The sequence below is a fragment of the Anguilla anguilla genome, chromosome 6 (assembly GCF_013347855.1).
Source record: "Anguilla anguilla isolate fAngAng1 chromosome 6, fAngAng1.pri, whole genome shotgun sequence".
Taxonomy (NCBI): Eukaryota; Metazoa; Chordata; class Actinopteri; order Anguilliformes; family Anguillidae; genus Anguilla; species Anguilla anguilla.
Window position 1 is genome coordinate 49,169,009 of NC_049206.1, and position 23,513 is coordinate 49,192,521.

General features: G+C 42.0%; 1 protein-coding gene across 4 annotated transcripts in view; it reads right to left on the reverse strand.

Annotated features, from left to right (window-relative positions):
• Positions 1-2,061: 2,061 nt before the first annotated feature.
• Positions 2,062-23,513, reverse strand: part of epha7 (eph receptor A7) — a 60,557-nt gene continuing 39,105 nt past the window's right edge. Inside the window, exons 6-17 of one of the 4 annotated variants that reach the window (XM_035423323.1) lie at positions 14,466-14,590; positions 12,985-13,153; positions 11,788-11,896; positions 10,606-10,661; positions 8,465-8,578; positions 7,809-7,994; positions 7,227-7,288; positions 6,648-6,857; positions 6,210-6,359; positions 4,241-4,434; positions 3,336-3,491; positions 2,062-2,381 (exon numbers count right to left, since the gene is read on the reverse strand). In XM_035423323.1, coding sequence (XP_035279214.1) covers positions 2,267-2,381; positions 3,336-3,491; positions 4,241-4,434; positions 6,210-6,359; positions 6,648-6,857; positions 7,227-7,288; positions 7,809-7,994; positions 8,465-8,578; positions 10,606-10,661; positions 11,788-11,896; positions 12,985-13,153; positions 14,466-14,590 — 1,646 coding nt within the window. In that variant the 3' untranslated portion in view covers positions 2,062-2,266. Of the gene's footprint in view, positions 2,382-3,335; positions 3,492-4,240; positions 4,435-6,209; positions 6,426-6,647; positions 6,858-7,226; positions 7,289-7,808; positions 7,995-8,464; positions 8,591-10,605; positions 10,662-11,787; positions 11,897-12,984; positions 13,154-14,465; positions 14,591-23,513 lie in introns of all 4 variants that reach the window. The other 3 variants (XM_035423321.1, XM_035423322.1, XM_035423320.1) reach the window with 3 other exon arrangements.

Sequence of the window (23,513 nt, forward strand, 5' to 3'; positions counted from 1 at the left end):
TCCCATACAGTCAACTCAAACTGCTTCCCAGCCTTGACAAAATACAAGGACGTCAAGAGACAGTCACCTTCTTATAGAGAAGACTCAACTATTTTCTGAAAGTAATTCAGCTTTTCTTCCAAAGATGTACATTTTTCCATAAACAAAATCAGATGTTTCTCAAAAATATTGCTTATACATCCACACCTTCTTTTTTTCATGTTTTTTTTTTCAGAATTCTGAAAAGTTCAGAACAACCCCTTACGCCATTCAATTTGAAATACCTACACGTATCGTTTTCTTAATATTCAGTAAAAAAAGGAAATTATTCGTCAAAAGACTACAATTCTGAAGACAAAATTCAAGAAGATAACACATTCATTTGTTGTACAAACATGACTGCGATGGCACCAGTACATTGGCTGCGAGCACACCTGTGCAGAGGCCACTTCTCGTCATCGTGCCCCTTTGAACTTAAAAAGGGGGGGAGGGTAGAGAAAAAGGATACACCTAGTTTCATGTACGTAAGTTACAGCTACACAAACGCCTGGACAGAATAAGCAGATGCGCATAAATAAATAACCAAAAGGCTCACCAGGCAACCTGCTGTTTGAAAAAGGTCAATGTATACTCCAAATCCATTCAGTGACTGAATGCACCCCAACACTACAGCATATCTATAAAACCTAGCACCGTGACATTTCAGAAGATGACATGCTTTATCTGGAGTTATTATTGCTCTGTTTGGTCGAGTTAACCGCACCGTTAATCGTACACAAACATTTTTTTATTTTTTTTTTATCACTTCAACCTCTGAATGAAAGGATTGATTCATTTCATTTATTCAAGTTCTAGGTAGGATACCACAATATTATTGGAAAATCAAAAGGAAAAAAAAAAAATCTGTTCCTTAAAGTAAACTTCAGGAAGATTCAACTGCACAGCATTTATGCCTTACTGATACCAGAAAAAACAAACATCAAACAAAAAAACAAAAGCTTACTTAAGGCAGTGTTGCTTTCAGGTAAGACTTGCACATTTTTTCATTTTTATTTAAATGATTAAAAATGTGTAAGTTACTATGAAAAGTAATACTACCTTTAATTATAAAGTGATTTTTTTAAGGTATCACTATAGCAAAATGTTTTTTTTTCATTATATTGAATCCGTCCTTTAGTTTCAATACAATCGTTCTCTAGTGCTATCCGTGGAGTGTTTCTGTTAAATATTTAAAAAACAGGATTCTCAGAATCTAATCCTTGTTTAATAAAATGAAATGATTTCAGTGGTTGTGTAAAAAAATGTCTCCACATTTATCTTTGATATTCACAAATATATTTAGTGATTTTCTTTCATGGTATATGTAATGTTTCACTGTTTTTCATTTTAGGTATTCCTTTAAAAAATTCTGACCATCTTTTTTCAAATAAGTATGCTAAAAAACACCCCTGTAAGCTTCAAACATCCAAGTGAATATTGTCTCTAAAATAGCAACTGCAGTGCAAGATATTACTTTCACCTTCAAGCAAAATACTGGGGCAAAGAAATCTCACTGCAAACAATTAAAAGAACCAAGAGTGCTTCAACACAAACTGGTCATGCCTAAACATCCAACAATACCGCCAGCCATATTTAATCCACATTTTGGATGGGAGACTTTACCCTGTTGTCAATTTCAAATAAAAATACAAATAAAAACAGGAAAGAAATAAAGAGAAGAACAAATGTTATGTTTACATACCACACCATATCATTATGGCTGACACGAATAAACAGAACTATAATAAAAATGGCATTGAAATCACCACTGCACGCAAAAACGCGTCTTCAATATGGACAAAATGTTTTTGTGAAATCCATACTGATTATGGCCAAAAAGGAGGGAAAAAAAATGTACAAAGTTAGAAAGGAACAAAATAAAAAGCCTCCAATTAAATTGCTCCTCTTCACTTTTCTTGATATGTGGTTCAGATTTCCTCAGAGATTGGAAAATTCTAGATGTCCAGGTAGTTTCTCTCTTCTTCAGCGGCCGGAAAAGGTTAAGATCCTTCTCGTCAGTGGCGCCAAGGAACAAAGGAATGATTTGTTTTTTTGTTTGTTTTTAAGTTCCGTAAATCCGTAAGAGTCACACACGGGAAGCAACACGTTTTTGTTTTTTTGTTTTTTGTTTTTTTTTTGTCTTTTTTTTTCTTGTATTCATTCATGTTTTTCTATGATTGTCCACAGTAGCGCTGTGGAATTGTTCTGGGTAAGTCTTTGCCCGCCCTGCAGGGGGCAGTGTCGTCAGTCACACCTGGACACCCGTCCCGTGGAGGTGCAGCATCTGAGCCCTCATAGTCTGTATGCTGCTCATGATCTTTTTCTGATGGCCCACTAAAGTGATTCCCAAGCTCATCACATCCCTAGGAGAGACAAGATCCAGTCATAAATCACCGTGCTCAACCACGGAGAGCCAAAACAACAACAACGATTTATAGCCTCAGGTATTTCATTAAGTGAAAATAAAAATGAAAAAGAAAATTCATAAACCTGCTGCAAAGCCTTATCCATTAATTAGAATGTAATTAATTGTACTTGCTAATATGAGACTGATTCAAAAAACTTTGAATTCCATTTTTGCTCAACGTCTACAGCTGGAAAAAATGCCAAAATTAACAGCCGGTGACCTGATTCGATATGTTCAACGATTGGTGCCGAATGTAAATAAGCAAAACGTTTTACTCTTCGAAAACTTGATTTATGAGGCAATTCAATCGAAGTGCAAAGCAGTTTATCCTGAAATTTCAAATGGCCATTTCGCAACAGCTTGTTTTTGTGACAAGGACCACAACACTCTAGTTTTATTTCAAGCTGAACTAAATGAACCATATAAAAAAGTCCTGTGTGAACAATAAAAGATACCCCTTGCCTTGAATACATGATTTCAAAAAATAGACCATTTTATGGTGTGACTGCATTACCACCCTAGAGATCACGCTGAGGCTAAAATACATCCACGCATCATAAAGCCATACCTTATAAAAAATCTTAAGCTATCAAGGGCACTATTAAAATTTTTACACATAGAATAAAAAATGTAATGTCAATCCTTAGATTTACTGGTTCATATTGTTACCAGACATTTAAATAGTTTTAAATTTTAATTCAGATTGATTTAATTATGATATGATTTAATTTACATTTTTTATGACATTTTTTAAATTCTTTAAATACTGACTTATATATGAAGTGTGCATAATGGGGCTATTCTTTAACAAAGTTGTGGATAGCATTGCATAATAAGTAAAACTGCCCACTGGCAATGTTATCAGTTGAGGAAAAAATTCTTGACCTTGAGATACAGACAGTGTACTTACTCAATAGTCATCCTCGCCACGGATTCCAATGAGCTGTACCCGGCTGCCGTGAAGTTGTCTTTGTACCTCTCCATTTTGATGGCTTCCAACCAGTCTCCGACTGAGCGGAAAGTGGTGAAGTCCGGTGTGTTCTGGTCTAACAGGGGGCTAATGGGTCTGAAAGACAGTAAACATCATAAGCCAAGACAGGAATAAACCGACTAAATAAAGTCATTTCTAAACAAGACAATACAGATGTTTCTTTGTATGCATGTAAAAAAACAACACATACAAAAAAACTAAAAGAGAGATACGACGGTGCCATAATCTACAATTTAATATGTTAATCAAATACCCTTTCCAAGTATTTTCTATTGAAAATGAAAATGAATTCCCCAATCCACCATCCTTTTGCCGACATGAAAAAGACTATATCATGATTTTACTTTTAGATGACTATAGACCTTTCAAAATGAACCCGTTAAAAACGGGCTTTAGGTCATGTCCTGAGTCCCACAGAGTGAGATCATATTTCCACTGTAAAGGGATTTCATCTGACAAATGTCACAGTGGGATCCGGAGTTCCCACAGAACTTTAAAGTCACAGGAAGTCATTATAAGGATTTATTTAAAAGCATCTCTATTGACCATAAAACCATGGAGGAGGCTTTGGTTTATAGATCGTGCATGATTTATCTTTCATCTGTGGGCCCTTGCCAATAAATCAACCAGTGAACAGTCTGAATGACCCGCTAATGAAGTTAACAAGGGATTAAAATAAATAATGGCTTGTTAACGCGTACGGGATGGTGACAGGATCGGGGCCAGCGCACCGCGCAAACCGAAACGCCGCGTTTCGAACCGAAACGCCGCATTTCGATTGGGGGGGGGGGGGGGGTCATAGGGGGGCAAGAGTCAGGTCTTACCTTGTACATGTTCCAACGGGGGTTTTTAAAGTGTTGGGATTGCGAATCATTTTATCGAGGATGCCGACTATCTGATCGAATTTGGGGCGGTCGGCCCTTTCCTTCTGCCAACAGTCCAACATCAGCTGGTGCAAGCCAGGCGGGCAATCCATGGGGGCGGGGAGACGGTAGCCCTCCTCAATCGCCTTTATTACCTGAAGGACCGTAGATGCACAATAGTCAGGCACTGTTCGCTGTTACTTTAGCTTACACTCGAATTCTCCTTTTCATCAGCTAATTATTCACTGGATAAGCATGTGCGACAGCTCATAATAAACTCTTCAAGGAAAACTAGGCTAACCAGACGCAGTCGCCTGGCATCAGCTTGTTAAAAACACTCCGAGCACCAAGTACACAATGTATGAGCACTCTAATGAGGAGATGCTGGAAACTTCACAACTAAATCTGCCCGTATAAGGAAGGAATTAGCCCGTTACAAATGTCACTGTCTGCCACGGCAGAACTTTCTGTGATCAATTAAGCATACAAGAGGGCTATTTCCCTTGGATGAGGCTGGTTTTCATCATTAAATCTGTGTCTGATTAAGAGACAAAAACACATACGAAAATATTTTACAGACCACCTGCTGACTACCATCTGGCTTTAAAGTAGAATATATTATTAATCTCTTTCAAATTGTGTGCATATTACATATGAAGTACACCATGTGTTCTGCATTCGGTGTTCTTTTAATTGTTTGCAGTGAGATCATTTGGTTTTGACAATCTGCATGCACAGGAACACAGACAAGCATATACACGCATTTTTATTACTTATGTCATGCCGATTTAAACCAAAAAACAAGAGAAGAAAATGTCAAAATGCAAAAGCGCTTGAAGAAATGCAATTACTTTACTTCCAGCACAGCGCATACACAGATGAATTGTTTTCTCCAATTTTAACAGTACAGGATCTGACAGTGATGCATGTCAAGCTTTTCCATGCCATGCATGCCAACTAAAGGGCAACTATGGCTGTAAACAAAACTGAGTGTTTGAAACCACTGATGTTTGAAATGTATGTTTTCTGGAAAAAGTCAAGAAGCACTTGAAAGTGAAGCGCAGATAAACGTGTTTAATGGAACATACCACTGACGCGCCATTTAAACAGACCTCTCCGAGCAAATTTATAAACCCATGTTATGTCTAAGCAACTGCCTGATTTAATTTCTCGTGGAACAAACTTAGGCGGCTTTTAACGGGTCCATTGTGCGATTTTGTCTTTTTCAATCTGACATTTACTATTTAATCAAAGGGGCTTTACGGTTTGTCTGGGACGGGATATATAAATCATGTTTAGCTCTCCGGCTTGGCGTGTTTATCTTCGGCGAATATTCGGAGGCTTACATAATCTTTAATTTCAGCAAAGGATCAGGCTAACGCAGAGTATCCATCAGGCACATAGTTAAACACAACAGGATTAAAATACTTTACTCCATACGTCTCATCACCGGTCTGGCGGAATTTTAATGTGGCCACACTTGTGAAGCCACTTTTGTTATCAGCAAGATGAACAGCGTTGCAGTGTTCATCTGTCCAAATTTAATTGAACCAAACCAATGGGAAAAGCTCTTGTCTTAGGTTTGCAGGACTAAGTACTTTTCTATGACTGTTTTGTTTAAATGTTTCCTTCACATTATTATCATTATAGGGGTGAGAGATGCAATTTTACTCATTATATAGGTTAAAAGCCAGGCTGGATCACCTTAATGTATTACACATTGTATTTTTATTATTATTTTAATAAGCATGGGTTACTCATTGTTACTCAGTAAAAACATTAAAAAGAAAAATGTTGATAATTAATTTCTGTTGTGTAGCTTTGGTGTGTCATAGCAGTGTACACTTTAAATGAAAACAGCTGTTGCTTGCACTTTTCATGACTTTTCAAAGCATTAGATCTCGGTGCGAACATGAAAACAGTGACTCACATCTTGATTGGACATGTCCCAATAGGGTCTCTCCCCATAGGACATGACCTCCCACATGACAATGCCGTAACTCCACACATCGCTAGAGGACGTGAATTTGCGATACTGGATGGCTTCTGTCGCCGTCCACCGTACGGGGATTTTTCCGCCCTGTTCAGTAAAATGCAGATCATTTGCTGGGGTAAAGGTCAAATTCATTATGTCCTGCATCTTCCCCTAAAACACCAATTAGAAAGAGTTTAAACATTTAATGCTGCATCCGTAGAAAGATTCAAGTTATTAAGTGCATGCTTTGCATTTTACACCGAGGCAGTCGGGTATATAGAAAAGAAGGGATTCATTCTTTCTTGCAGATTTAGCTGCCAGTGTGTTATTTCCGCATTCCGCGAGGGGGGGAGGGGGAGGAGAGAGAGGCAGAGTGGCGTTCGGTCGACTCACCGTCGTCGTGTAAACAGCCTCGGGATCGTCCTCCATCACTCTTGACAGCCCGAAGTCGGACACTTTACATACGAGATTGCTGTTGACAAGGATGTTGCGCGCGGCCAAATCCCGATGGACGTATCCCATGTCGGAGAGGTACCTCATCCCGGCCGCGATACCCCGAAGCATCCCCACCAGCTGGATGACTGTGAACTGGCCGTCGTGTTTCTGCGGAGAGACAAGGGCAAACGTCAGGCCGCTGACCACAACTGACAGGCAAAGCAGTGCTCTAAATGTGTTCCGCTCTTCAGCCCTATCTATCATGACCTCTACCAAACCGAATAATAACTGCCATCAATAAAAGCGTGCACATATTTGCGGAATATAAGAATTCATGTCCACAAATATTAACATACATGTCTGTGCTTATACTGACAGACAAAATATGTACAAAGTAAGTCTGTTGCACGGTCCAAAAACTCAGCAGTAGGTCATTCCATCATAATATCAAACTGATGAATAATTTCATGTTTTCTTTAAAATGTTGCATAACACAAAATCCCGCAATTCCTTTTTCATATAGTCTGTTTTACTCACCCTAAGGAATGCATCTAATGATCCATTCTCCATGTATTCAATCACAATCATGACAGGTTTTCCTGAAAAATGGATAAAAATGATACATAAGTACCAGAGATCCCTTTTCTCCTTTGACATTAAGTGCACATATTCCTTGATTTAAACCTGGAGCACAAAAAACAAATCTAATTCTCCATGTCGATATTACAATATTACATGCCTCAGGGTAATCCGACACTAATGAAATAAGATCCTCTCTATGGCAGTTTTCCGGTCTTACTTTAAAGTTAATGTATCAATCCTAACAGATAATTGTTCAACTGCGACAATCGTCGGTCACTTTTATGGTCTCAGTAACTTATGTAAGAGGTGTGTGTGCTTATTTGCCAGTCTGGAATTTTACACTTAGACCAACATAGCATATTACCAATATTCTTGCCATCATCAATGTGTTTTTTCCCCCCCAAATACGTCAGGCAGGTCAGTTGCATTTGGATTTTGTTTTATAATTAGCATCCGTTGCTACTTGGGTGAAACTGCGTACACCGCGTCTTTAAAATAAATCACGTTTGTCATGTCCTGACAGGCTACCGTTCTTACCACGGGTCACGACGCCTTCTAGGTGGACCACGTTTGGATGGTCGAACTGTCCCATGATGCTGGCCTCACACAGGAAGTCCCGCCTCTGCTTCTCCGTGTAGCCATTCTTAAGGGTTTTAATGGCAACTGACATGTCTCTCTTGCCAGGAAGCTTCAAGCGCCCGCTGCACACTTCTCCAAACTCCCCTGCGAGAAAAAAAAGTCACTCATAACCCACAGACTCATAAGGACTTTATGCCTAGCTAACAGGTGAGCGCACTGGCAGATAGAACAGCTGCGCCTGTAAGAGGATGTGGAGCGGGCCCAGGACTCGTTGTCGTACACAAGAGAGAATTCTAGTAACTGGGACACAGAAAAGGACATGCTCAGTATGTAGGACTACAGACTCAATCAAATCCCTACAACCCATGTGACAGTGATTTATCATCGGTGTGCATATTTTTTTTTCCTCTTCAGCCAAAAGATTCAGAGTACGTCTTAATTGCGACAAGGTCCCCCCCCCCCCCCCCCCCCCATTCTTGAATCTGTACTATTAATAAACAGAGCAGAAAAGAGCACCCCAATTGGAAATGCAAATGTTTGGCTGTCAATGTGATATATGGTCGTGTAGTGTGGCTAAAGAGAAGAAAAAGACCGGGACGGCAGTGTGGGCTCACCTGCGCCGATGACTCTCTCAATCTTAATGCAGGAGGCGTCCAGCTCTTTGGCAAACTGGTGGACTGCTCGGTTCGGGTCCTCGTAGGTTTCGGGGTCAATGTACGTTTTGGTGCCTGGAAATTTAACTGTAGAAGGGTAAGAGGATTACTGTTACGATTAAATATGCACGCGGCGCAGAGAACGCTTGACAGACGGGCGGTTACCCGGGGCAACAATTCAGAAGGCATCTCTAAACAGTCCATTGATGAAAAGCTTCTGAATCAAAGGGCCTTTTCGAAAAACCCAAACCATATTTTTCTATCCAAATACATATGAAAGAGCCATTATGTTCCCCGTTCAGACTTTCCTCAAGAATGTTGATGGAGATATTTTATCTTCTACTAACTTTAAGTGTGATCTCAAGGTTTGATCTACAACCTTTTTGATTTTCTTAGAAATAATTGCAATTCAACCTTGTTCCTTCATTGAAGTTCTGCGAAACACACTTTTCCATACATGCCTTAATATTAGGATTTCTCTTAAGTTGAGTATGTGAAGGGTAACAAAAACAATAGATGAATTACATGCTGCTGCTTTTTAACATCATTACTTCCAAAATAAAAGCGTTGGGAGTTCAAAAGCAGTTAATTTCTGTCATTGCCCAGTTCTTTATGTAGAGTTTGCAGCATTGGAATGTGAAAGATTAGGAGTGTCGTCTTCAAACAACCATAAAACGACTCAAAAAAAAAAAAAGGTTTAACACGCAGCCATTGTGTGTAGAGGCCATACAGATCAGAGAATCAGTCTTTCTTTCTTTCAGTGTGGTTTTGCATCAGGCTTAAGTGGCCCAGCATCGTACATTTCAAAACTCTTCACTTTCCATTCAATTTTCTGGAACTGTAAGACAAAATGTGTTTGCACTTCTCCTTCTAACATTACCTTAAAATATTACATTATGTTAGGGCAATTTAATGTCTTCCACTGACCTAATTTGTTCATGTCAAATTTCCCTTACTACAATATTACCTGTCAGCTTCAACCGTGCTAGCTGTTTAACGCTGAACACGTAATGCACAAGACGACAAAACACGCAGAAAATAAACACGCTAAAATACCGTAATTAAATTACTAATCAGCTCCAGGCGAAATAGTGCCCAACAGAAAAGCATGCGCCATTTTCTGAGCCCTCCAAACCACGCTGGCCTATCCAATAACATAAACAAGAATGCATTCAGCTTGGGCGAGGAGCGATGCCAACAGATATTTTCTCCACTCGCTCCTATAATTGCTTCGTCCATCCAAGCTGTCACCGGATCAGATAGGAGACGTCTTATCACAATCTTCCGAGCCGCGAGGCAGACAAATTGGGCCTACAACTCGAATTTACGTGCTATCGGGCTCGTGTCGCCCCGGCGGCGTTTCGTCATTTAATATCGCCGAGCGGATCCCCTTCCCGAGATCCCACGGCGGCGGCCCCTTTTTTCCGCGGTAGGCCCGGTTGCGCTCCGCAACTCGATCCGTGGGATACTTAGCGGCACCGGCCTCCGCCGTGAGCCCGCCTCTCTCGGACACCCCGCCCCCAACCCCCCCAACACCCCCCCCAACCCCCCCACCCCCCGCCCCGCTGCACCATGCGACACCCTGACCCTTTGTTTCCAAATCAGCAGTTTGCCTACAGCACAGATCATTACGGCTTCGCCGGGAAGCTGTCTGCAGCTGCATCTCCAGGGGGATCATTAGGGGCGGTGTGAAAAACTTATTGGTAAAGGAGCCAAGGAGGGGAAACCGTGGGATTAAGAGAACCGTGTTCATCTCAGTGCCGAGCGCCGGGAGAAGCTATGCGCTCTCTACAAAACTGCGTGTATAGGACAATGCATTTTAAAAGAAGAATTTTTTTTAGCTTTTTTCCATTGTTTTTTTTTTTTTACTGTACAGCTTACACTTTTCACATGATTTATTTTAATGTCGAACGTCTGGAGGCTTTTTTTTTTCATCTTAACAAACCTGTCCATTTAATTTGCCAAACAGATGTTCTCATCATAATTACTATTTTTTTAAATGTATGACATTAAATGTTCTGGTTTAACTAGATCTTTCTCCCAATGAACAGTGATTGAGTTTTTTAAAAAACTACCTAAATTTGATGGAAAACGACACTCACATTGAAAGTACAGCTCCTCGTCTCCTTCTTGGTCTGCTTTGCTGTATCCACAGTGCCTTCGGAGGGGAAAAGCAAAAAACAAAATTCAACTGAAAGTGAAAGAATCATGATGTAAGCAGAAAATAGCATTGTGCATAAGAAGTCTTTGATCACAAAAGGAGGCGGCAGCTCTGTCTGAAGGACTGCGTAACAATTCCTTCCATTTCTGAGGACTCTGCAGTGACACTACCACTCTGCCCTTGGTTCTGAAATGCGGCAGAATTTGCAAAGCTTTTATGAAATTAATGTAATATATCATGTCACAAATTAACCATACACATCGGGTCTTTTTTTCCATGTGAAAGTTAAGCCTCTATTATAGATCATGTTATATATTATAGATGCAGTGCTTTCAAGAAATAGTTTCAATGCACAAAATGGCACCAAAAAGTTAAGTCTTTCTAACGTATGCTTTTATCACTTTTTCGCTACCAGAACGTCCAGTAGAATGCATGTGCATTTAAAGTGCGTCCAAGCAGGCCAATAGCTGTACAAAGTTGCTCTTTAATTTAACTGTTTGCAGTAGACCACAGAACCAATACGACAAAACCAATAACAACAGCAAGACCAGACATGCAGATGACTGTTTCAAGGATGTGAACTGAGCATGTGCATTGAGCATACACCAACATGCCAATTCCCTGCAGTACCTTGCATACAATGCACTTTTTTAAAGATGGCTGTCCAAGGAAAGTCCCAGTGATTGTAATTGGGTAAATGTCCTGGGTAAGTATGAAAAAATCAAAAAACATAAATTTGGTAACTGTGATGGGAAGTCATGGATAGGGTGCTACACGAAAACGATGTATGGATGAAAGCAAAAGGACCGCTACCATCAATAAGGCCATCGTTCGGCACACTGGGCCTCGAAGTGTAATTTGTACAAGAGGTGCCGAGGCAAACCCTCCCTGTATGAGAGCACTTATGATTCAGAATAGACGCATGCAAAAAATAGTAGCTATCAGTTATTTCACAGCGCGAACCCTAAAGAAATGACAGACTACAATCCATTACCACAGCATGCAACACATGATGGCGTGTGTGCAGGCTCCATGGCTATGGAAGCCCGTGAGTGACAGAAAGGCTAATTGACAAGCGGAGACTCACAGCAGCGGAGAGTCAATGGGGCCCGCGAGAGCGTACCTTCTCCCAATGATGAAGCCAAACACCATGAACACAAGGATGATGGTTCCTGCCACGGCCACAACTGCGATGATGATGACGGGGTTCTGTTCGCTGGAGACAATTGTGGCTAAAACGTAAAACGAACAGCAAGACAACTCAGTCAAATAACTCGGCCAGCCAACCGACTGGCTGACCAAACAGCCATGCAATCAAAACATTTTTACTGATATAAATATGATGAATATGATGAAGATGGTGAAGATTATTATTATTATTATTATTATTATTATTATTAAATGCGGAACAGCTATTAATCATCATTAAGAAGTAAATAACATGTATAACAATGTGTACTCAGAATCTCATATTTTGACTACAAAGCCCTTTATGTCCTTGTAGAGACAGAAAGGATATTTTATTTTAACTGAAAGGACCTCTATATACATCATTGTGCCATTTTAAAATGTGTGCTTAACAATCCAAAATGAGGAACTGGTAACCTTCATTTGAAACAATGACACATTTAGGTTGGATGGTTTCTCATTTATTATTCATTTAGAGATAAAAGACTGTTTGAATTGGAACAAATTCTGGAGCTACAGCAACATAACACATAATGATATATACTAATTATGTACCTGGGTCAATGAACATATGGTTTTGCAGTTAGAAGGACTACATTTCATCTATAACACAACTTTTCAGCTACAACAATAGAAACATTGTATGAAGTGTGGAAGTAAACCAGTACTTTCCAAGATGCACCTACCATATTTTTTCTCAATGCATGTCTTTTTCAATGGAAAACAAAATGGTACCAAAGCACAGAGCTCAATTCCAAAATGTAATTCCATATATGCAAGGCATTTGAAAATGTTCGACCCACAGTAGTAATAACAATAGATGACATGGGATCAGAAGGAATGCAGCAGCAGAAAGGTATGCGTGTCTGAGAGGGAGAGTCTGTGTGTGTAATTGTGTGTGTGTGTGTGTGTGTGTGTGAGAGAGAGATAGAGAGAGAGAGATAAAAAGGGAGTTTGTATGTGTGTGTGTGCGTGAGAGAGAGAGGGATAGTTTGCGTGTGTGTGTGTGAGAGAGAGTTTGTGTGTGTGTGTGTGTGTGAGAGAGAGAGAGAGAGAGAGATATGGAGAGTGTGTGTGTGTGTGTGCGCCCATGTGCGTGCATTCGGGTGCATGTGAGCGCACGCAGACATACCTGTCGCCTCCTCTTTTGTGGTGACCTCCAGCCTGGGCCCATACGTGCCGTACCCTGCGGCAGTGAAGGCTCGGATCTGAAACACGTAGGCCGTGCTCGGCTTCAGGTTGTTCACCGTGGCTGAAGTTGACCTCGACTTCACCGTTGAATAAATACGATCCTTTTGGTCCTTCAAACACAATAATAAAAAATAATTAAAAAACTGAAAATAATTTGCACAAGAATCATTTTTCCTCAGGATTACACATCTCTCACTCCTGTTTTCATGAAGACATACTTACTGATTGCATCCTGTAAAACTTGTCAGTACATGGAAATTATATAACCTGAAAATAATAATCCAATTCATTGGCAATACTCCAAGTGGTAACCAAAATAGAGTCATCTGTGAAAGCAAGCTCAATCCAATACATGACATGTGGAGTTACAGTACTTCTTTTCATGCCATTTCAACACACTGAGTTTGGCAGACTGCATGTACTGATATAAACATGGATTTTGCCGCTCATTTGTACGAAATTTGCCCCCAGAACCCCAAACGGAATGGCAGAGCTTAACAGGGAAGAAGTCATTGCTTCTACATTTAAGGCATTTAACAGACGGTCGTATCCAAAGCACAGATTACATTTTTAAATACAATCCCATTTATACAGCTGGATATTTTTACTGCAGCAATTCAGGTTAAGTACCTTGCTTAAGGGTACAACAGCAGCAACCCAACTGAGAGTCAAACCCACAGCATTTGCTTTACAGGCCCAGTTCTCTAACCATTATACAACATTGCCGTCACACTCGTTTCCTATTGGTCCCCGATATGCACGACCGACATTTAAAGCAAGTGAGACGAGAGTTGCAGTCGAGGGCTGCGGCCAATCGGACACCAGATCCTGAAAATCATCGGTTTGCACTGTAGAGCTAAACCACTCGCTCTCTCTTCCGCTGTAGGGAAGAGGCTACTTTAATTTCCACTTATGATTAACACACCATAAGGTCCAAAACATCACTATATGTGTTGGAAGGTCTGGGAGATGCAGGAACAGATTGTTAATCCTGTCCGCGCGCTGCGAGGCGGTGAAGTGTGTGTGTGTGTGTGTGTGTGTGCGTGTGTGCGCGTGTGCGTGGGGGTAACTGCGAAAGGGCCGCAGGCTTGTGAAAACGTAATGAGCACCTCATTCGTTATTGCAATTGCGGAAATCCAGCCAAAGAAAATCCGGCAAACGCTTCCGACCTGGAAGCGAGCAGATAGCACGGAGACTCCAGAGGAGGATATAAATAAAATGAAAGGGAGAGACAGAACTGAACTGTCTTGAGCTGCCGCACTAGCTCTTTCTCTCTGTCTCTATGGCTCTCTGTTTCTCTGTGTTTCTTTGTCTCTCTCTCTGTCTCTCTTTCACTGTCTCTCTTTCACACACACACACACACACACACACACACACAGTCGCACACACGCGCGCACGCATCCCGCGATGCCTCGCGCTCACCTTCTCGTAGTACTTGATCTCGTACTCGGTGATGACGCCGTTGGGCTGCTCGGGCTCCTGCCAGGAGAGCTGGACGCTCCGCTCCTGAACCCGCTCCTTGATGACTTCGCTGACCTGGGAGGGAGCTGTTCCAAAGAGACACGTCAATCAGCGCTGGGCAAACTCCGGGCTCGCCCGCTTCGGAGAGCGCGCCCGGGCGCAATCAGCCCCACGCTGGGCCGTTCTCCCCGCCGCCGCCGCGGCAACACGGGGGTGCTCCACCCCTCTCTTCCGCTTCCTGATGAATATTCACGTGGCAGCTCCTAAATGTTTATGCTTCATAATAGAAATTTCAATTACAGTGCAAACAGCGGAAGATAGCATTATCCCAGTCAGTGTAAAACTGCAACGTGTGGGTTATGAATGACAATTAGGCAAATTAATTCAAATGAAGTCAATGGAACCGCCGGCACTTACTCTCCCGTTGACAGAAGCATTCAGAAAGCTTTTATAAAGGTATACCTGCACCACCTCTACGCCGCTTTAATGTTCGGCAATTGCCTGTCGCACTTAGCGTCACAAAGTTTGTTTGAACTTGTTTAAAATTTCAGTGCTTTATGATTAATAACAGTTTTGAAATGTAAAATATTCAAACTGGGGACAAATGATTCAACCCCAACACATCTGAACGAATTGTTTTATAAACTTTTGATTAAGCGACTTTTAACAACTGTGTGCACAACAGAGGGAGTAAAGTTATTCAGGGCCTACAATAGGTCTGCCTCTCTCAGTAAAGTTACTGAGGGTCTAAACTGGTTTGCCTCTGTAAAGTTACTGAGGGCCTACAATAGGTTTCCGTCTCTCTGTAAGGTTACCGAGGGCCTGCAATAGGTTTCCCACTCCCTGTAAAGTTACTGAGGGCCTATAATAGGCTTGCCTCTGTCTGTAAAGTCACTGAGGGCCTACACTAGGTTTCCCTCTCTCTGTAAAGTCACTGAGGGCCTACGCTAGGTTTCCCTCTCTCTGTAAAGTTACTGAGGGCCTACACTAGGTTTCCCTCTCTCTCTGTTTGCTGTAATGCTTGTAAAATACACACAGCAGATGGACATAGGGAGAAGGTGGTTTATGAATGGACAGCTGGAGTTATAACTCACCTCGTCATTTATTAGCTGTGAACATTTACAAGAAAGAGGATTAATAATCCAGGAATGTACATCGGTTCAACCGTGTCTCCATCCATTTTCCATCTCAGTGAACTTTATGCTTTGATACGTGCTTAAATATGTACTCAAAGTGTCATTCTTCAAACTACAGCCATATTTTACAAGAGAACCACGAGTGTTGCAATCCCAGCTAAGTTAGTAGAGTGCCTCTCTAAAAATGACTTTACACAGACGTTTAAATGGAGGTGCATTCATTTTCAGTTTTAAATAAGCTGCGTACACTGCAAAAAACATGAATTTGACTTTTGTTATATTATCAAAAATATATATAATATTTAAAAAACCTAATCCTAATATGAGAGAATCTCATTCCACAAGTACTTCATGTCATACTCTTTGATGCAAGGCAGTTAACATCAACTGACCCTGAATATGTTGACAGAGACCCGATAATAGTGTCTCCAGATGGATTAAAAGTTCATTACCAGTCCTACGCATTCTTGATATGGATATAACAGCGGATACAGAGGAGTCCTGCAGAAGCCACAGTCCAGATTTGAATTGCCATACGCAATCCAAATAAAACAGACAAGACCATATATCCTTCCCACTATGGAGGATTTGGAGATTAACAGATTTAGGCCTGCTCGTCATCTTAAGTTGATATAACCTCAATGCACTTTGTCCTTAAACACAGAGTACTGAATTTATGAAAACACTTTCATTTTTTTTAGTTTCCTGCACTTCACAAGTTGAGTTGTGACTTTAAAGGTTGTCACTGAAATGGGAAAACAACATTCTGAGGAAAAGTCATGAGCAGCACAGAGCATTGTGGTTCTGCTGAATAGAGGCCTTTGTTCAATAAAATTGTCCCAAAAAAAAGAAGAAAAAAAAAGAAAAGAAACAGAGGCCTGAACGGAGACTCAACCCACAGAGGCTACAGTTTTTTTCTCCATTTTTGCCCAGTAGTAGATAAACACTTTCTGTTTCTCATAGTTTTACCTCTCTCCGTCGCATCGGAATATTATCGGAGTCTATAACTGCCAAAGGCACCTCCGGATTGCGATTCTACGCGCGGTTCTGATCTGGCATTTGTTTTCGCCTCCCGCGCATGTCATCACATGCGGCTCGTGTCAATTACCCAAAGAGGACTTCGGCGACGGAGGTGGAGAGATGCAATTTAAAGTGACATTTGTACCGCTGAAAACACTTGTAAGGCAGTAATTGGATCTCTTTACAGTTTACTGTCTGTCACTCGACCACATCGGCGGCTTGTTTGGAAGTTTAAGATGCATCTTTTCTTTCTTGGGGGGGGAGGGGGGGGGAGCCTGGAACGCAAGTGTGTGACCGAGACCTCGGAGCGAGCTGCGCATTGCGCAGAGCCTCAGCCTTGTAATTAAGGTGCAGCGTGTATTCAGGACGAGCTGTGCCTATTTCTCTCTGCACCTCTCTCTCTGGCTCTCTCTATCCGTCTCCCTCTCTCTCTCTCTCTCTCTCTCTCTCTCTCTCCTGCTTTCTCCCTCCCCTTCCGTGCCTCTGTCTGAGTTGCACAAGAGAGCCCTCAGACATGCCTCTAGGGCCGCGGCGATGAGCCTCTCACCTCAAAACCCAAACTAACACCTTCATCCAGCCTGCCGCACTTCCTCCTCTGAGTCAGTGCTAGCTCACAACCGCCCGCCCGCATACGTGCAGTTCAGGGAGAATCAAAGAGAGTCCAGAAAGTCCCAACCCTCACAGCTCAGTAGCGCTATTATACTGCCAGGCTAAAAAAAAAAAAAAAGGAAAAAGACATCTCAGGTTATTCATAAAAATAAGCACCTGGGCATGGAGTCCATTTCAGGATATTGAGAATGAAGACCTCGGTTCATTGTTATCGCCGGTGGGCCGGGTTTTCTCTCTAACTCTCTCCTGTGTATTACTTAGTGTGTTCCCTGTATCAGCCATTAATGACATACTTAGCATTATGGGGGCCTGAGCCAGCCAGAGACTCAGAGACTTTTAACATACCTGAGGGACTAAGTGTACCAGAAAATTGTGTAATTGTTACGGCTGTCTTAAAGTGACTGTTTGGGAAAAGCATTTGTGCAATTATTCTGCAATATTAAAGAACGTGTTAGTGACCCCGATGCCTTCCCCTGTAAAGCTAATTCATTCGGAAGGCGTTCTCTATCATGCCCCCCATTTCAATACATTAAGAATACATTACACTTGGGAATATTAATATCTTTCTCTTTCTGCTCAGCCGGATGGTTCCACCAGCCTGGCAGTAATAGCGAAATGTCGGTTCATTATATAAGCTCCTTTTCCTGTTCTTCTGCTTGGCTTGTGAACCATAATGGGGCTATAAGCTCATTTATTAATTACCAAACTACTCAAATCAAGCCTGTTAAACTCAAATTGCCATTTATTCTCTCCCTTCTATTGAAAAAAATACTGTTTAACCAGTATAAGAGGCTTAAACTGAATTTTTACCAAAATGTTTTGCCTTAATATTTTGGAAGGCAACCAGAGTGAGGGTTGCTGGCAATTACTGTAAACAAGAAGAAAGGACCTTTCTCTTTTCCACGGGGACTGAGACTATCAGAAGACAAACAGACATTTGGTGAATTCAATTTAAGATATATCTGTTCTTTCACAGTTCAGTGCAGCATCATATCTGAAACAGTACTTTATTTCAGTGTAGTCCTGACATTTATTACACTGCACTCTTATGTTTTGGCCACTCACTTTAATGCAGGGTTATAGGGTTTAGGCTGCTACATGCACTACTACCACAGGGCTCTTCGATCATCTTTTTCTCTCTGAAACCATAGTGGTGTTTCAGACCCAGTGCTAACAAGGCAATGATGTCAAGCCCTCCATCTGATATTGTAATTGCGTGCTGAAAAAAGACCCAGTGTATTAAATTTTGCATGGCCGGGGTGGCAAGTGGAGAAGATTGAGATCATTGTGTTTGCCCCATTGTTAGCCCCAGGTTCCCCACACTGAGCTGAAGTGGTGCCTGGGCTGGAGCAAGCCCCAGCCAGGTGGTGAATGTAATTCAATCACTCCACGACATGCAGGGAGACAGAGTGACACAGAGAGAGAACGTGAGAGAGAGAAAGAGAGAGAGAGAGAAAGACCAAGAAAGAAAGAGAGAGAGAGAGAGAGCGAATGAGAGAGATGGCCTGAGAAAAGAATTCACTTTTGTGCTCTGTGCAATTGGGCCAAGGCTCAGTGAGTCAGAAAATACATGTGCAGGGCCAATGATGGGCCCGGGCTTTGATCAATGCGCGGAGAACCGGTGGAATTGCCATGACGGGCCTCCCCGCTCGTGGGTCCGGCAGCCTGCGTCCGCCGCCGCGACGAGACCGAACGCAAGGATTGCGCTCGCGCCACCCGCGGCTTTAGCCACCTCCGGTTAAAATCCGGGAGGGGTCGCGCCGACAACGACGGGCACCGCCATGAATTGTGCGGCCCGCTCTGTAGCACTTTCATTTTTTTCCCTTTTTTTTTTTTTTTTTTTTAAAAAGGGGATCAAAGCCAAAGCTTTTGTGCCGGTGTCTGTGATGTCAGGGTGGAGTCTGTTCAAGAGACTTATTCAGAAGCTTACAGAGGGCTGTATATTCTCCCAAACACTTAGACTTGACAGGGGGCAATCGGAAGCCTAATATCTCAGGATGCTCCATGTTTTTTTCATCTCGATCTTCAAAAAAAAAAAAAAGGGTAACTAGGTGTATTTTCGTACAGTGCGCCAACTTCCTGTTGCAAAAATGAAAGGCGAGTCAATCGGATATTCAATTAACACCCTTTTTTTTTTTTTTTAGTTTCCACTAAATTATTACAAGTATTCATTAAGCATTGTGAAATGAGACTGGAACGAGGGAAAACGTGACTTTGAAGTATTCCGACTGTATTGCGTAGCCCTGAGACTACGAAGCAGAGCGAGAGAGAAGGTGACACTACCTGAATAACAATGCAGGACTTTGAAAACACTCAAAGGGCATTCGGTAGAGGTCAGAAAGTCACAACTTGAAAGCAATTAGCTGGGAACCATTTGGGGGAGGGTACGGGTTGAAGCTTTCATGTTTCATTTGAAGGCTGACAGCTTCAGTGCTGACAGGGAGATGATTAATACATATTTGACAGTTCAACACCGACAACTTGGTTGTGCCACCAAAATGACAGTTTCACATCATTATTTCAATCCTCAAAGAACTTCCAAAACCTTTTCATCACACATTCATTTGTGTTTGTCAGATCAAAAGTAAGATAACGAAACCAATTTCATATACTTCGAAACTTTTCTAAATTATGTGGTTCGTAGGTAGTACCATATGACTATTCAAATATAACCTGACAATAGAAGAGGAAGAAGTTACACTTTAAAAAAGAGAAGAAAGGGTTCACTCCAAGTTCATAGGAAAAGCATGAAGCAGAACAGGAAATCACATTGGGCCACATCCTCATCTATAGGTATACCTAAGCTGTATGTTTTGATGCAGTGTAAACCAACATACAACAGCAGAGGCTTGTGTGGACCACAGAAATCCCCATTTTCCCATGATCCCTCACTCGCCTTACACGGTCAGCCAAAGCGATTTCTCCAGATTTCTTTAATATTCACGGTACAGTGGCAAGTTACGCACCTCACACGATTACATCTCAACTGCGCGGGGACAGCGAGTTCATTTTACCCTATAACAGCAACCACGCTGCAGACTCTTGTCATGTTCTGCAAAGTGGCATTTGGCCGTGTAACAGACGCAGAAATCACTGGTCAGCTTTGTTACATAATTGTTTAGCCAGCAGGGTCCCCACTTATCTGAAACCACTCAACTGCTCTGTGTCAGTGTCCAAATTAGGGACCTGGGTTGGCAGGCTATCATCAGTGTCGCTACACTCCTTCCCAGAGTCCTCTGAGTGAGCCGAAAGAAGGCCCACGTGGGGATGTTTATCTGTCTGACCACACGTCTCTAAAAGTCACATCAACCTCCTTCCTTAACACTCAGATTCATAATCCGCCTACAACAAAGTAGCTTCGCTCGAAGACTACAGAAATTCCACACTACCTGGACTTCTTGGTCAATTTGTTGTCTTCTAAAACTACTGAGAACTATTATTTGAAATAAATAAATAAATATTAAACACGCTACAGTACCTCGCAAACAATATAAACCATCAGGCAGTTTGTAGCACAAAATAATGTGTTGCACCTTCACGCTATGATCAGAAAAGAATTTGACATTCTCAAGAAAATCATTATCATTCTTGCAAAATGTATATAGTTATTTATTACTTGCAAGGTGAAACAAATGGTGGGCTATAGAATTTTCTAGGAATAGACCAGAGAAATCAAAGGCAGTACATGACAGGCTCATCCACTAGGTTGGTCAGCCGACAAGGTTTTTTCTTTTTTTTCTTTGCTGTCTCTGACGAAACTCTGTAAAAATGATAAAGTTGCATATTGTGGTATCCTTAAGCGCATCTTAACTTTACTTTCACTGTTCTCTGAATGAGAATTGTATTCATTTTTGTTTACCACAAAATCTTTACATGCAACAAGCTTGTGTCTTTATTAACAATTACACACTGAATTTCGAACCTTTCATCAGAAAAAAAAGCTACTCGTTCCAGGGCAGCCATTCAAATTAAATTACAAGGTTAACAACGAAGCTAAATCTCTCTGGCTTTGTAAATAAATCTGGCAGATTTGTTCAACCATTTCAGCCATTTTCATCAGAACTCTCTTAATCAAAGGAAATCCAGGAGAACTTCCTCTAAGAAAAAAATGGTCAGAAATACAGCTTTACTGCGGAATTTCCAGAGATCCAAAGAATTCAGGAAAAAAAAACCTGCAGTAAAAGAATAAAGCATAAGCTGTTTGATAATAACGATTTCGAACAAACTCAACACAGCAACTGTCTCGGTAAATGTTTCCTCCAAACAAACGGCGTCCAGATGAAGAATGAAAGTCCCGTTCTACAAATGCTCGGCTTCCGCTCTCATCCAGCTACAAGGCGAGTCTCTTCAAACACACGGGCAGCTGAGCCAGATATCTGTTTGCATACAAGGTGTGTTGATCGTTTATCTTAATAAAAAAGCAAAGGCTTTGAAGTAAAAAAGGTGAGGGGTCGGATTAAAGCGAACAGCGCTCAGTGTTCCTGGTGATGGATTCGTGACTGTCGACGTTCAGACGATTCACTGAGCGGCCCAAAGACCTGTGGGTCTCACATTTCAGCAAAATATCACTGCAGGCCCCTGGGGTGCAAATGAAGTAATGACTGGATGTCCATGAAGTATGGGTGCTGAACGTCCAAATTATTCACAATATGAAGAATACTTGAAATGCGTGGGGAGTGGGAGGGTCAAAAAACCCCAAAGCGACACAATTATTCTTTGTACTTTCCTTTTAGCCTTTAAAAGGCCACTTACCTCACACTTCCTACAGAGCGAGCACGCCCTGTTCTCATTTTCTTATCAGCGGCAAATAAATCTAGCATTTGGCTGCAATGCTAATATTAAAACTTCAAATCAAAGCCGCACAATTTTCACAGCGGTGGGAAGGCGCAGCGGGAACATATGATCAGCAAGCGCTGGCATCGTAAACATCCATTTATTATAGGAATACCTCTGTCATCAAGAAGATGATCATATTAATCAGGGTTCATGTGCTCTTTAATCATAATCTTGGACGAGGTCCATCCAGCAAAACCATATCCAGAGCCCCTCCAGCCTTGCAGGCTGCAATTGAGCACCGAGCGCCTGTGTCGTACATATTTTTTGCTGAATCCGCTACAAGGCCAGACACAGTCTGTTGCTTGTGGACGCACGCAACTGCGTTCCTACCTACAGATTCTATATGACATGGCTCTGGGTCTGGATTATAACTCTGTCCTCAACTGGAATGCTCAGTCGATACCGCTGTACCCGATGTTTTGGGGCATATTTAGCATGTATGAAATTCATGCGCGCCGTCGATCGATAGCAGCATTTTCTGTTCACTGTGCCTAAGAGAGCCGGGGTATTTCGTGATATTTAATTTGGCCATCGCAAATCAAATCATTCAGCGAGACAGAGGCACATCTGCGATAGTGTGGACATGGCCCATTGTAGCAAAATTACCTTCAAAGGGAGAGAGAGAAAGGGGGGAGAGTAAAAGAAACGAGAGCAGGGACAAAGGAGAAGAGAGAAAGAGAGAGAGAGAGAGAGAAAGAGGGAGAGAGAGTCAGAGAGAGGGAGAAAGAGAAGGAAAGAAAGGGAGGGAGAGTGAAAGAGAAGAGAGATTGAGAGAGAGAGAGAGAGAGAGTAACAGCAGCTAGTTCTGTTCAGAAAACTCATATTTCAGTACAGGCCAGTCAAAACAGAAAATGAAAAACAGCCTAGCAGCAGATCAAAAAACCAAACGAAAGAAAATGCAATTTCCTTTAATGGCGTGACCGCGTGCCCCTCCCGGGTCGGTGGCCCCCCGAGCTCTAATGACTGCTCGTTAACGTCCAGGTGAGGCAGAGTGCACGTGGCCCCCTTTCTCTCCCCCCAGCTGTCCTCCTCAGAGCCGCGAGAGGCTCGCAAACGCCTGGCTACGAATTACCCCTAAAACCAATATCCATGTCAAGGCCCCGCCTGGAAACGCCTAAGTCGTCAAACCTCACCGCTGCCTTCGACAGGGTCGCCGCCGACACCACACAAAACCGCAACGGCCCACCTGGAGGTGGTAACGACCTGACATGGAAGCTTAAGAGGTGAAAAGGAGTGCACGGGAGAACGTAACTCCTCAAATCTGTAATTGATTTTAATTGAAGTTGACACCAATACCGTAAAGAAAGAAATAAACTTAACTGTGTCATATCAAAGACATACCCATCAGTGTGGTTTCAAAACGTGCTCAAATTACGAAGGCGACCACAAATATGACACACCGCAGCAA